Source organism: Lycium barbarum, chromosome 2 (genome assembly GCF_019175385.1).
Source record: "Lycium barbarum isolate Lr01 chromosome 2, ASM1917538v2, whole genome shotgun sequence".
Lineage (NCBI taxonomy): Eukaryota > Viridiplantae > Streptophyta > Magnoliopsida > Solanales > Solanaceae > Lycium > Lycium barbarum.
Window position 1 is genome coordinate 146,290,618 of NC_083338.1, and position 14,154 is coordinate 146,304,771.

At 32.0% G+C, this 14,154-nt stretch overlaps 3 protein-coding genes across 3 annotated transcripts; all 3 read right to left on the minus strand.

Moving 5' to 3' along the window:
- Positions 1-1,898: 1,898 nt before the first annotated feature.
- LOC132629113 (patatin-like protein 2) lies at positions 1,899-4,342 on the minus strand. Its single transcript, XM_060344850.1, has 5 exons — positions 4,154-4,342; positions 3,393-3,554; positions 2,618-2,920; positions 2,295-2,470; positions 1,899-1,974 (listed from the first exon to the last, which is right to left on the minus strand). Exons 1-5 carry the CDS (start codon positions 4,340-4,342, stop codon positions 1,899-1,901), a joined length of 906 nt encoding a protein of 301 aa, XP_060200833.1.
- An 83-nt stretch (positions 4,343-4,425) lies between these two features.
- On the minus strand, positions 4,426-5,458 carry LOC132623399 (patatin-like protein 2). Its single transcript, XM_060338148.1, has 2 exons — positions 5,220-5,458; positions 4,426-4,611 (listed from the first exon to the last, which is right to left on the minus strand). The coding sequence occupies exons 1-2, from the start codon at positions 5,367-5,369 to the stop codon at positions 4,426-4,428; spliced, it is 336 nt and encodes a 111-aa protein (XP_060194131.1). The 5' UTR covers positions 5,370-5,458.
- A 5,706-nt stretch (positions 5,459-11,164) lies between these two features.
- On the minus strand, positions 11,165-13,353 carry LOC132623389 (patatin-like protein 2). The gene is made up of 7 exons (XM_060338137.1): positions 13,222-13,353; positions 12,924-13,108; positions 12,645-12,831; positions 12,177-12,338; positions 11,765-12,067; positions 11,480-11,655; positions 11,165-11,204 (listed from the first exon to the last, which is right to left on the minus strand). Exons 1-7 carry the CDS (start codon positions 13,351-13,353, stop codon positions 11,165-11,167), a joined length of 1,185 nt encoding a protein of 394 aa, XP_060194120.1.
- Positions 13,354-14,154: the final 801 nt, after the last annotated feature.

The following is a 14,154-nucleotide window of genomic DNA, read 5'->3' on the forward strand; positions in this document are numbered from 1 at the left end:
TTCATTGTTTCACAAGTTATCAAACAATCCACGACCTCAACACATTACCTCTATCTCTATATATATTTAGTAACTTTTACGTTATAAAATGATGATGATGTTAAATAAGTATCATTAAAGAAATCAAGTATTAATAGATATAAATGCTACAATAGAATATGAAAGGTTGGAGTTGATAATAATTGAGACTACTAAGGTTTTACATAAACAAATTTAATTACTGCTACGTGGGCTGGCCTAGAGAAACAATTACTTAGGATTTATTACAATTACGTGGCTGACTCAGTAATGGGTTTTTATTCCAAAGGAATATTTTCTTTAGGAATTTTTAAGGCTTTTTAATAGTCCTTTTAGTTAGTAGAATGAAAGAACAAAGGAGAAAAAAGATAAATAGGAATGAAGGTCATAGAGAGGTGCTACATCACCTTGTCTATGCCTAATTTTATATTATATATAGATTAACAGATTTAACAAGTAAAGATCTAATTGCAATAAACCTCTAGCTATATTAACGACGTAACCTACCAAAAGAATATCACCTCTATTTACGTTGTTCAATAACCTCAAATTGGTCATGATTTATCAAGCCATTGAAGTGATGGCAAAAAATATTCACTGCACTTTTTCATCAACAACAACAACATACCCACTTTTTCACCTTTTCATCAATTAGTGAAAGAAAATACCCTCTTACATACTTTAGCTTATAACTATCTAGACAAGAACAATAATGCTCTCTGCTTGGATACAAAAATGCTAGAAAGTAGAAATAGGAGGTAAAAAGTGAGGAAAAAGAAAAAGAAAGATTTCACAACAAGCTAAGATAAAGACAAAGGCTAGATTTCACTCTTTCAAGATCGAATTTCGAGTTTCGTACCCAGGCACGAAATCCACTTGACAACTGATCCGAGTTTGAATTGGGAAACGAACAATCTAAGTAAGGAGGTAGCTCTAGGAAGGTAGTTCTTTGACCCATTTCAGTGAGACCAGGGATGGTTAGAAAGATTCTTGGGACTAAAGACTTCCTACTTGGCAATAATGTTACTAACCAGAGCACTAAGAGCAGTCCGATCAAGCACCTGTACTTGCAATTTCTTGGAGATTTTCCTAAGGTCCCTTGGAGGTGTTTATGATTTCAGAACTCAGCCAGGCCTAAAGCTCTATTCATCATGTGGCTGCAGATTCAAAATAGGTTGCTTACTACTGACAGACTTTTGAAATGGAACATTCAAGTTGATCCTGTTTGTCAAATGGTCCCAATGGAAATGACACTAGAACTCATCTCTTTTTTGACTGCTGTTTTGCTTAACTATTATGGAAAAGATTGATGACTTGGTTGCAACTCCAATGGCCAGTGACTCAAAGCTGGGATTTGCAGTATCAAACAGTCCTAAAGTGCAACAAAGGCAAGACCAGACAAGCGCAGCTGATTAGAATGATCTATGCAGAGTATATCCATGCTATTTGGATCATTTACTGATTGTAGGATAGTATCTAGTCTATGTAGTGTTATGTAGTAAGTGAGGGGTGCTCCCAAAAGATTGAGAAAGCTGTGTGAAAGTTTTGCTGGTTTGTAATTATTTCACTTGGTATTAATACAAGATTATTATTTACCAAAAAAAAAAAAAAAAAAAAAGATATGGGAACATAGTCAAACATTTTTTTCGTAACACATGAATTGGATAACAAAGCATGACCAACTAGTCAACCTTGGCCTTACGAAAATTAACAATAATTTTATTGTTTATCTGTAATATTTTCATATAACACACGAATTGAATTACACTGTACCTGATACACGAATTGAATTTTCACTTTATCTATTACAAATTAAACTTTAAATTATATACTGAGCTAATTAATGACGAGGATTAATTTCTTGGTGCTCCAAACAAATTCTACTCTGAGGATTTATTTGTATGAGGTGACTTTGAATCCCTGAGTCTTTTTTCTTTTGAAAGCAACTTCGAAAACCTGCCAAAAATAGTAGTAGTTCGATATTAATAATTAACACGAAATGCTTTTTTGGTATTAATATTTCTATATACATCATTTAAAAAATTAAAATTAACTACGAACTCCGTTGTGAATTTGTAGCTACATAGCTTGTAGGTAACATCTTTTTTTAATAAATTTTTGCTAAATCATCATTAAACTAATTCGCCATAGATTTTTCTGTTTAGCTACAGAACATATCCGTCGCTTAACTATTGCTTTTATAGTGATAAGATGGTAATATTCACAAGGAGTTGAATAATTACCATGGTAATATTCACAAGGAGTTGAATAATTACCTTTTCAAAGTTTCTTCATTTGTGCCACCATTTTTGCATTGCTCAAATAAACCTGTATGCAGATTTATCCTTGAAACTGGTTTCTTCAATAAAGTTGTCCCTATTTCAACCAATTTGTCCATGTTCTCTTTGGTTGCTATGTCGACAGATGAGTCTGTTCCAGTTAATGTGTCATCCTATAGTTGACAATATAGTTATTTTAGTCAAGAGAATATTTTTTATAGCAAGCATAAAACAATATAAACTACAAAACATGATATATAAGTGATATGTCACATTAGGTAGTATAATTACTGTTACACAGTCAGTGTATATAATAGTACCTGAATACGAAGGTAATTTTCTTCAGAATGAAGAACTTGGAAAGCAATAGAAATATGAAAATCAACCATATCACCACTGGCTTGAGTAAAAACATCCACAATTGGAGTTGAACCTCCATTATGCAGCCATCCCAAGATACCCCATTTGGATGCAATTTTAGCATTATATTTTTGTTCCACTTTTGCTGATCCAGTGCCTATAGAAATCACCAAAAACCTTCCATAATCAATGGGTTTGATTGGGAAAAAATCTGGATTTCCTGTCATTATTTGTTTGGTCACTTGGCTAGTAGCAACAAGAGCCTGCCAAAAAAACAAAGTCAAATATACAGATTTCTGACTATACAAACCTGACAAGTCATATGTACGGGAAAAAAAAGAGAGAACAAGAAAGAAGTATACAAGGTGTGTTTAGTATGTCGAAAATGACTGATTTTATGGAAAGTGGAAATATTTTTGGAAAAAGTATTTATTAGAGATCAATGCTAATTTTAGCAAATCAGAAATGTTTCGACGAAATTTTGAATTTTAAAGTTTGATCATAATAATGTTCAAGTGTTGGTTAAAAGTTAATAGCTGAGATAATTGTGAAGGAAAATAATTTATGTCTAAAAGTGAGGAAAGTCATTTCCTCCTCTGGAGGAAAATATGTTCCCCTGAGAATCTTTCATGGCAACCACTTGAACACTAGAAATGACTTAGTTTCTTGAAAATGTTTTACAAAAAATATTTACCCACATAAACAAGAATATAGTCAAAATAGTATTTGACGTACTGGATTGTTAGCTGCAACACCACCGTCAACAAGATTGAACTCATGAAAGTTGCCATCTTTATCTTGAGTCCGGAAATAATGTGCAGGAAGATATGTTGGTGCAGCGGATGTACTAATGCATATATCTGAAAGCCTAGCATCCATTAATGATTTTTCTCTAGCCTGTTAAACGGGTTAAACAAGCCAAATTAACAAACAGGTTAAGTCATAACCTGATCAATATATGTTTGAGCTATGATGAGCGCATCAATTTGGATAAATATAGGGATCATCACCCAACTCGACCAATTCAAAATCATTTTTCATTCGTTCTTTTGTTCTTCTATAATTTATTTTATTATCAAATTAAACAACTAATAGCTTTTTCATTTTTTTTATCATGATTATATCAAACAAATCAATCACAAAAGGACTATTTTTCTAAGTTTGATTACTTCCTTTTTGGAATCAATTTGGGTAATATGCCACCTAAATTGGCCAAACTGTTTTAGATATGCGGCCTTGATACGCGCAACAACACTCTTAAATAACTATTTTCAGGGGATAAATTTGATGTGGTAATAAAAATTAATAAATTTTTGTGAGGTTTATCCTAACTTGAACGAGTCATTATTATTATTACTGGGCTATTCTTTTTAACAAAATCATGGAAGAAGGATGCAAATTAGTGTTCTTGAAGGATCAAAATTCTAGGCAAAAATATTACTACTATTATTCACATAAACATAGCGCAGGCAAGGAAGAAAGAGAGAGAAAAAAACCTCAAAAGTGGAGAAAATAATTGGGTGTAAATTCTTGATATCAAAAGTTGGAATAACCACATTAGTTAATGTCTCATGCAACGGAGTCTCCCCTAATTTCTCCTCTATGACTTGGTGAAGATATTTCCCATTATACTTTGGTCCTATTAGAGATTTCAATGTCTTCATTATTGATCCAAACAGTACCATCCTGTAAAAGTGTTTAATTAAGGTTTCAGTCCTAATAAGATAAATACTTTTAGTACTTAAATAAGAATTCCAAAAAAAAAAGGTTACTTTTTCTGTGGGAATATCTTAGGACCATGCTCAAGATAGAAGGGCTTTATGTCTTTAGCAGCAAATAAAGGACGTTTTTCTTTGTTTGGAGCAGTTAGCATGGCCGTGACAAGACCGCCTGTGCTTGTTCCTGCAATTATGTCGAAGTAATCTGCAAGTCTCGCATCATTACCATCCAATTCCTATATTGATCCAAATTTTAAACTTGTTAACTATAAGTTCAAAGTACTTAGCATAAAAAAGGTACTTAGCATATATATATATATATATATATATATATATATATATATATATATATATATATATATATATATATATATATATATATATATTTGTTCACATGCATACTTAATTTCTAAAAAGCGGCAGTGAGAAAGAAAGTTTTACTATCAGATCAAATAAAAGATACATACAGTTAATTTACCGTTTATAATAAGCGAGACTAGTAGCCAAAAAATAAGACAATCAACCTACCAAAACATGTTCAAAAGAAAAGTGTGACGGTGTTTGACGACACATAGTGTTCAGATTGTTTTTTAATATAGAAGGGTGTCATTCTTTTTTTATTTTTTTAACAGACTAAAAAGAGGTAAAATTACTTACATAGTGAATGAATATCCATAAAATTAATATAGATTGTAACATTGTGAACTACTCACTTCGTCTGATCAATTTATGTGATGTTGTTTGACTACGCCTAGTGTTTAAATTGTTTCTTGATATAGAAAGATGTCATTTTTTTTAAACATACTAAAAAGGAAAATGTATCACATGATGAAATTGATTTCACCTGGAGTTGAGACTCAAGGTACTCAAGAACGGTGGCAGCAATAATTCCCCTAATGCCACCTCCATCGATGCTCAGAATTGTTATTAGTTTACCATAAGTTGGAGGCTGCAGCTTGAATGAACCACCTGATGACATTATTGCCTTCTTCATTTTTCCTACTTTGCTTTAATTTGATGGATAGAATTAAGACTTTAGATTGGAAATAATATTGATGAGTTTATGAAACAAGTATATTCCGGAACAATGCTTATACTTTTTATTGATATATCCAGCAAAAGCAATCATCTATTTATAGTCCTCAATAGCCATCAAGTTGCTTCTTAATCCTCGATATGTATTGGAGACCGATATATTTTTTTACTTTTCTTTTTTTAAAAATCAAGAGTGATGACCACGAACATATTTATGTAGAACCAGTCAAAGACGGCCTATAATTAAGGGCTGGAACCGAAAACTTTCACGTAACAAGAAAATTTTTGACACTAATATTAAATACTACTATATTATACTATAGTTTATCAATAACATTTTATTTTTCTGAGCTCTTGCAAATTTTGATTCGTAAAACGGAAGTATAGTTATCTTGCAAGATTTAAACTTCTATAAACATTTTTTTCATATTATTCTAAAGCTTTTTAAATAATTGTTTAGTATGATAAATGTAAGTAGTAATGAAAAATAAGACGAGCGACTTGTTACAATGTCAAATTAAATCATACATTGTTAATACTTAATAGAAAATTTGTAAACGTCGTCGGCGAATGTATAAATTAAATTCATCTTGAAAAAGTAAGTATATACTAATTAATTTTGTTCGTTACATGGAAAGATGACAGCAAACTCTCTATTGACAAGCAGCCTTAGATATCGGAAGTAGCTAATAATGTGCTCCCCCATTATCATTTTAATTTTCAGAATAATTGGGTTGAAGAGGAATTTTGCTTATTTAAGCTATTTTAATTTGAATTAGTAAACTCATTATTATAGTTTTAATTTTAATATTATAGAGGAGTGGGTTTGGGCATGGGATCGTTGTCCACCCACTCTTCTATAATAGTTAAAAAAAAAAAAAAAAAAAAGCGGGATCCACGTGAAGAAGTAGGAGATAATTGCAAAAAAAAAAAATGATAATAAGTTCAGAAAATGGTAAAGGTACGCTTAGAGGAAATTTAAAAAAGTGAAATTCAGGAAAAAAGAAATAACGATTTACATTGAACACAAAAACCGCTAAAGAGGTCAAAATCAAAAGATTTAAAACTTATACCTTTGGGTAAGGATAAAAATGCACTAATTTTAGACACATACGTCTCACACAAATAATGAGGAATAACATGAAGAAGACAAAATATAAACGGTCAAGAAACGTATACACATTTTTTTTAAATGATGAAGTTGGTCTATACTTAAAAATTTAAGACTACAACAGATGCTAACGCATAAAAGCGCTTTTCAGTGTTGTTGAGTAGAAAGAGATGATGGCATGAAACTCGGTAGGAGAAGGTGTATTTCAAATCTTTCAATTGGAGAACCAAACCAGGAAAGTCATATATGGAAGAAGCGGACTAAGTAAAATAATTTATTGATATTTTCAATTAATTCAATTATAATACTTTCTATAATAAAAATTCCAAAATTATATTACTAAAAGGTACTCTCTCCGTCCTAATTTATGTGACATAATTTGACTAGGCACGAAGTTTAAAAAAGAAAGGAAAGATCTTTGAAATTTGTGGTCTAAAACAAGTCATAGATATTTGTGTGGATTTAAATTATTTCATTAAAAGTAAAAGGGGAAGTTTCAAGTTAAATGATTTCTAAACATAAAAATATATCATTTTTTCTTAGACAGATTAAAAAAAAAATGTGATACTATTTTTTGTATTGGGCCCGTGCTAGCGTGCGCTTTCACCATCTAGTAGTTTTAAAATGTTGTTACTTTGAAGGGGCACAATGTCTTTAATTCTTGAGATTTATTTATCAACGAGTCTGTCTTGAAGCTTCAGAAATTAATTTAAAGCAGAAAAGTATATCCATATAATCTGTCTAGTACGTGTTTAATATGTTTTGAATAGATGTATCTTTCATATTGCTAGCAGATATGAATTATATGTACCTTCTCTTCAAAATGTCTAATCTCATTTTAGGTGTGCTAGACATTAAATTGAGAAGAACTCTTCTAGATACCGATATATAGTCCAAGATAATTTACAGAAACATATGATTATAAATACTTTATCTGTATATAAAAGGAAAATTTTGACATACCAATATAATATGGCCAAACTTATCTTACAGTCTAACACTGCTTCAGAGAAGGAAACTTATTGCAGAGATATTAAATGAAGCGAAAAGCACGCCCAAGGAAGCCTTTGGAGCTTACAAGATGGATAAGGCTCAAATGCCTAGTTTCAGAATGAGGAAAGCAAAAACTTTACATCCAAGTTGATCGTCATACTCCATAGGGTCTCACTTTGTATAGTAACCGTCCTTTTGCCAAATAATATGCACACCTTATACAGGTCGATCCTAACCATATTTTTTGCCAATGATCAGTCTAAGTGTATAGGGATGTGCATCGTCCTTCTTTATGTAGCGGAGGCTTGGTTTATGTCCTCCTCCACAAAGTGTACCTTTTTTGAGCAATATACATGTTTGGGTCTGCCTTAGCCCCATCACAGGTGATTTTTTTACTTGATTCGTTTTCAACCAACCTAAAATATGAACGAGTCGAGTTTTGATCCGTTTTTCAGCCCATTTTCAACTCTTTAAATTCAATCCAACTCGTTTCAACTCCTTACATTCGACCTAACATGTCTATTTGTCTTACCTAGTCTGGATTAGTATTTGTACTATAAATTTTCGACGGTAATCTCTTTTTGAGACACTACTTTATGACCTACTTTTTATTTTTTTACAATTTATGGAGCTTTTAGATCACGGTTTAAATTTTTTAGACATTACACAACACAACTTTAAAAAATATGAAAAAAATCTAAATGATGAGTCAGAAAAAGGATACTTGTATAAATCAGCAGGAAAAATGAATGGAGGACCAATTCTTGATAAAGGAAACGGAAAAAAAAAAAAAAAAAAAAAGGAATTACACCACAAAAAAAAAAAAAAGGGGGGGGGGGGGGGGGGGGGGGGAAGAAAGAGTAGTACGCTAAATCATTTGAATATATAGGAAGAAGTCCTAGTCAAAACAAGCAAAAAATATTAGATACTATATTATTTATTCTACTTATTGTTGATTAGAAGATGATTCAGATGCAAAATTGCACGCTTCGAGGCTTTGTTAATTTAAAAAATCAAAATGGCTAGAAATTTGATCCATAGTGATAAGTACGAGGTTTTCTTGTTGACTTGAGAAATCATCGGTCAATAATCGAGAATTTTCTTCAATACATCAACATTAATTTTGTGTATCCTTGAAGCAATATTTAAAATTTATAAGATATGATCATGATGGATATGATCCGCGTCTCCACAATACTGTAACTGCTTATTCAAAAAGTTGATTTTTCTTAAGTATTTAAATTAATATATTTGGCGTTGCATTCTGGTACTTGTGTGCCACAAGTAGAATAATTAGTGGATATGTGTATTATTTGGAGCGAAAATATTGAAGGCCAAAATATTTCATAATCTCCTTAGTTAAATAATGGCTTAATGCATATGCACCTCCTTGAATTTGTCCCTTTTTTTTTCTTTTCATTTTGGCACCTTAACTAAGTGTTATTCCTATTGAACCCCTAAATTGGTCCTCAAGTTTGTCTATTGCAAACACAATCTGACTTACATAGTATTCTATCTTCAATGTAGCAATATGCTAATATATATTCTAATTTAATTATGTCATCTTTTAGCTAATATTAGCAACAATTGAGAGGGGAAAAAAGAGTAAGATCTTAATTAAGCTGACAGTGGATAGGAAGAGTAGAACTAGTAGAAACCTACACATCCATGACCTAAAGAATAACTTACCACACGTCTAAAATATTATTTCACCTTCATTACCACAATTTAATTTTTGCTTCTAATAAAAATCAGATTTAGAGACTTTGATAGACACACTTGAGGACGAATTCAGGGATTTAATAGAAACAACATTAATTAGTTGAGGTGTCAAAATGAAAAAAAAGGACAAGTTTAGGACTAACAGAGTCTCCTTTTCTAGAATGAAGCATCAGGTAATTTATCATATGAGATGGGCCATATCTAAGAATTTGGGCAATGTTGCTTGGCCATGGCAGTGGCAATCCATTTGCGATCTAGCTTCCTCGCTTACTCCTCATATTGAGACCATTCTTGTTAAATAGGTTAAACCTAGCCAGACTGGGCGAAAATTAATACGGATGGTAGTCGCAATGGGGATAATCAAACAGGGGCTGGAGGAATCGTGAGAAATTCGGATGGAAGCTTGATTATGGTCTTTGCTAGCAATATTGGAGCAGGCACCAGTAATTTAGCTGACGCCAAAGCTGCATAGATGGGGGCTTCCTAGTGTACCTCGATCGGCTTCTCGATTTTATTGTAGAATGCGATTCTCAATTGATTGTTAATATGATAAAAGGAAAAGTCAGTTTGGCGTGGAATCTGCACGACATCATTAAGGATATTAGAATGATTCTCTCAAGTACCGATTCCGAGATTCAACACTGCTATAGAGAATCAAATCAGGTTGCGGATGCCTTGGCCAAATATGAGATAAAAAATGTTGAAATCAGTATTTTTGATTCAAATGAGCTTCCTATATCTGCGATCGGGTCATATATTCTAGACAAAACTCAACTTCCCTCCATAAGACAGACATCGCAAGAATAATTTTTTTTTGAAAGCTGTTTTTTGGCTATATTTTTCTCAATCTATGGGTTGTGAATTACCCCCGTATAGTTCCCTGATGTAGGCTCGATGGTAGAGGTTTTTTGGCCTAGTCCCCCTCTGCCTCTGTTTTGTATATTTTTGTCAATCAATAAAAAGGTGGCACCACTTATGGCGTGAATTATATATAAAAAAAAATGACAAGTTTAGGGGACTGCATATGCCTTAAGCCTAAAATAATTATAGTATTGAGCTAAGAGAACAGAATCGAAATACTTTTTACTGTTGTATATGAGTTGTTGAGTTCTCTTGATATGAAGAATAAGCTTAGTGAAATGGCGCAGAGTTCAAAAATTACTTTAAGATAACAAGTGCGAATTCATATGTAATATATAGTATATATTTTTTTTAAGAATCTCCTTGTCTAAATTCCTGACTTCCCCACCGCCTCCATAGATACTAAGAACGATGATCAAGTCTCCATAAGTTGGAGATTGGTTTGAGATATTATTCCCTCCATATGTGTTTAATATACTAAAATTGATATGCTAATTAACATAGAACCTCAGAAATTTGTTTTTTATTTTTATTTTTATTTTTTATCAAGCTAATATTTGTATATTAAGTGGGAACTTAGCATAAAACTACCCTTTAATATGGTAGAAGATACATATTTAGGAATAACTAGTTTGTTAACTGGTAATCAAACCCATACTATTGGAATTGAAGTGGTGACATACGTCTACCATTGTGTGCTAGCTTTAAGAAAAAGTTAAAATTTTGTTTTTACTAGTTTAAGTAATCTATTGGAAACTCAACTGGGACACCATAACATATTAAAAATGCTGCTGATTGTTCCAAAAAAGTTTTAAGACTTTAGCCAGACAATAAAGAATATTAATAAGTAAGACGAATTTTGTACAAAGTACAGACTATATATACCAATCTACAGAGCATTTCTTACATATAGGTCATGGATATGAATGATGATGAATACACTTCTATATTAGTACTATATACAAACTAATAAATCGAATTTTATGAAGTTAGTACCCTATGCCTAATATTCCCCAATATATAGGAACTTTTATTTTGAGACATTTTTGATAAGTGGCGATCTTGACTCAACGAAGTCTTCTTTCGTTGACCAATAATGTTGCAAGCCTGTCACCAAAAAAGATTTTAATGATTTAACTTATGATAAAAATAATGTATAATTTCAATTTCTTATATTTAGATACAACATAGCAGTAAGACACAAAAATATATTATGCTATTAATGAATACATGGTTAAATCGATGCTTAATATATTAATTTAGTCACAAAGGACAAAGGGCCTTTTCTAACACATTTTTTTGTTGTCCAATAATAGCGTAATTTTGTTTTCAAATATTTGACATACTTCCCATTTTATTTTCTCAAAGTTGTGATAATATACCTCTTAAGGGCTTCCTCATTAGTGCCTCCTTTAGGAATTGGTTCTGTCAAACCTGTTTCCAAATTAACCCTTGAAAGTGGCTTCTTCAATAAATTTTCCCCTATTTCTACTAGCCTCTCCAAATTTTCCTTTGTAGCCACATCCACTGAAGCTTCTGTCCCACTCAATTCATCCTCCTGTTATTAATTTCAACGATCAAAAAAATTATTAATCAACCATTACCTATTAAAACCCTTCCAAAAAGAAAAGAAGGATAATAATATGACACAAGAAAATGATACGTACTTGAATTCGAAGGTAACTATTTTCACTATGAAAAGCTTGAAAAACAACAGAATTATGGTAATCAACCATATCAGCACTTGATTGAGTGAATACTTCGACCAGTGGTGTGGAACCTTTGTGAAATAACCAATCGATAATACCCCATTTGGCTGCCATGGATGAATTATATTTTTGTTCACATTTTGCAGCTCCTGTTCCTATTGATATTACAAGGAAACGCCCATAATCCAGGGGGTTTATTGGGAAGAAATCTAGGTTGTCCTTTAAAATTTCTTTGCTTACTTCCGATATTGCAACCAAACACTGAAAAACAACATGCCAACATATTTTTAAAAATATTAAAATATTAATTAAAAAATTACATTAAAAGTATATACAAGTTAAATTTTTTTGTATTCATAAATTGTAGTACCGGATTATTTGCAGCAACACCACCATCAATGAGATGATGTTCTCTAACGTTGCCTTTGCTATCTTCAACTTTGAAAGAATGAGCAGGAAAATAAGTAGGAGCTGCTGAAGTACTAATACAAACATCAGACATCTTTGCATCATAACATGCTGATCGTTTCGTCTGCAACCAAACAATCAAGATCCCATTTGGTTAAGAACTAAATCACTACTAAAAAAAAAAAGAATTAGCGACATACAAATTTTGTAGCTAAACAAAAAATCGGTTGCTAATTCTATTTCCTGATGGATTGGTAACGGATTATTGGCAGGTTATCATCAAATTTTGTTAGCTATCAGCAATTTAGCGACGGAGCAGTGACTGTAGTGAATAGTGGAGTAGTACTTTAAAGGAAATACTTACTCACGTTTGCGTCAAACTAATTAATATGATTAAGTACTGAATTAAGATGGACTTAGGAAGATGTACCTCATAAGTGGAGAAAATGGTAGGGTGCAACTTCTTGATATCAAAAGTAGGAATTACAACGTTAGTGATAGTGTTACTAAGGCGAGTATCTTTCAATTTTTTCCTGATAAAGTCATGCAGGTACTTGCCATCGTATTTTGGTCCTATTAGAGTTTGCACTATATTCCCAATTGGAGCAAATAAACCGCTGCATGTTTGTGAGTTCAACAAATTAAAATTGTAGTTTAGCCGTAGTCAAATAAAAGGAAACACTAGAGAATAAATTATATAAATGTATACCACTTCTTTTGTGGAAAAATCCTTGGACAGTGCTCAAAGTAGAATGGGGTAATATCTTTTGCAGCATAAAGTGGACGATTGTTTTCGTCGGGAGCCGTTAGCATGGCCGCCACAAGGCCACCGGTGCTCGTTCCAGCAATCACATCAAAGTAATCTGCAAGGCTTGCGTCCTTTCCATCCAACTCCTGCAAATTTAGTATGACCAGTTTTATTTGCCATGTGTGCAAAAAATAAAGTTCTAACAGAGGAATTGACGGATCATTATGTATAATATTTATGTGTATAAAAGAAAATTGACCTGAAGGTAGGATTCAAGAAAACTGAGGATGGTAGCTGGAATAATTCCTCGAATGCCACCTCCATCAATGCTTAGAACAGTGATCAAGTCCCCGTAAGTTGGAGGTTGGATTTGAGATGTTTTTCTCTCCATTTGTGATGATTTAATCTTCTAAACTGATATTTTAATCAAAAGAAGGTAATAGAACTGATTCTTAATGAATAAAATAATATTACTGTAAGAGTTAGAAAGCTTGGACGAGAAAGGGGTTGAATTTATGAATTGTGTGTTTTATGAGAATATTATAGAACTAGTTTATGATATCTTTTGTTGTGTACAAGGAAACATATTTATAAGCCTAGCTCTCGAGAAACTTGGTGACTTAATGGGTCAAAGATTGACTTATTACATCAAGAAAGTTTCAATGAAAAATTACTGAAAATTTTGGGAAACATGCAGCAATAAGGACCGAGTATCATGAAGTGAAAATTAAACACGCTTAATATAAGTTTTACGGAAAAGGTGCGAATATATCCCTCAACTTTGTGATTTAGAGTAGATATAACTCTCGTTAAAAAAGTGATGCATATATATCCCTACCGTTACATAAATGGTGCAAATATACCCTTTTCGCTGACATAATTTTTTTAAGAAAATCATTTAGCTTGTTTTTTAATTAAATAAAAATGTCATGTGGCTTTAAAAAAATAAATCTACCTATTTTTTTAGTAGACTTATATTTTAAAGCCACTTGGGTTGGGTCTGGTTCGTTTAAAAAATTGGCTAGACTTGTTTTTTTTTTTTTTAGTGAAACTTACATAAATAGCTACCTTTTATTGGCTTCTAACTAGATATAACTATAAAATGTAAAATTACCAAGCGTAGCTACTTTTCTTTAAAAATCGTGTATTTCTGTTTTTTTTTTTTTAAATATAGAGAAATACAGTGAATAGT

Bases quoted from the DNA above. Each gene is read 5' to 3' on its own strand.
- LOC132629113 (XM_060344850.1), bottom strand. From the start codon at position 4,342: ATGGTACTGTTTGGATCAATAATGAAGACATTGAAATCTCTAATAGGA. The intron at 3,555-4,153 runs GTTTTTTTCTCT...CCCGTTTAACAG, and splicing joins TTATTTTCTCCACTTTTGAG to GCTAGAGAAAAATCATTAAT. The intron at 2,921-3,392 runs GTACGTCAAATA...TTTTTTTGGCAG, and splicing joins GTGTTGCAGCTAACAATCCA to GCTCTTGTTGCTACTAGCCA.
- LOC132623399 (XM_060338148.1), bottom strand. From the start codon at position 5,369: ATGAAGAAGGCAATAATGTCATCAGGTGGTTCATTCAAGCTGCAGCCT. The intron at 4,612-5,219 runs GTGAAATCAATT...GGATCAATATAG, and splicing joins ACCTTGAGTCTCAACTCCAG to GAATTGGATGGTAATGATGC.
- LOC132623389 (XM_060338137.1), bottom strand. From the start codon at position 13,353: ATGGAGAGAAAAACATCTCAAATCCAACCTCCAACTTACGGGGACTTG. The intron at 13,109-13,221 runs GTCAATTTTCTT...CTAAATTTGCAG, and splicing joins TTCTTGAATCCTACCTTCAG to GAGTTGGATGGAAAGGACGC. The intron at 11,656-11,764 runs GTACGTATCATT...AATTAATAACAG, and splicing joins ATAGTTACCTTCGAATTCAA to GAGGATGAATTGAGTGGGAC.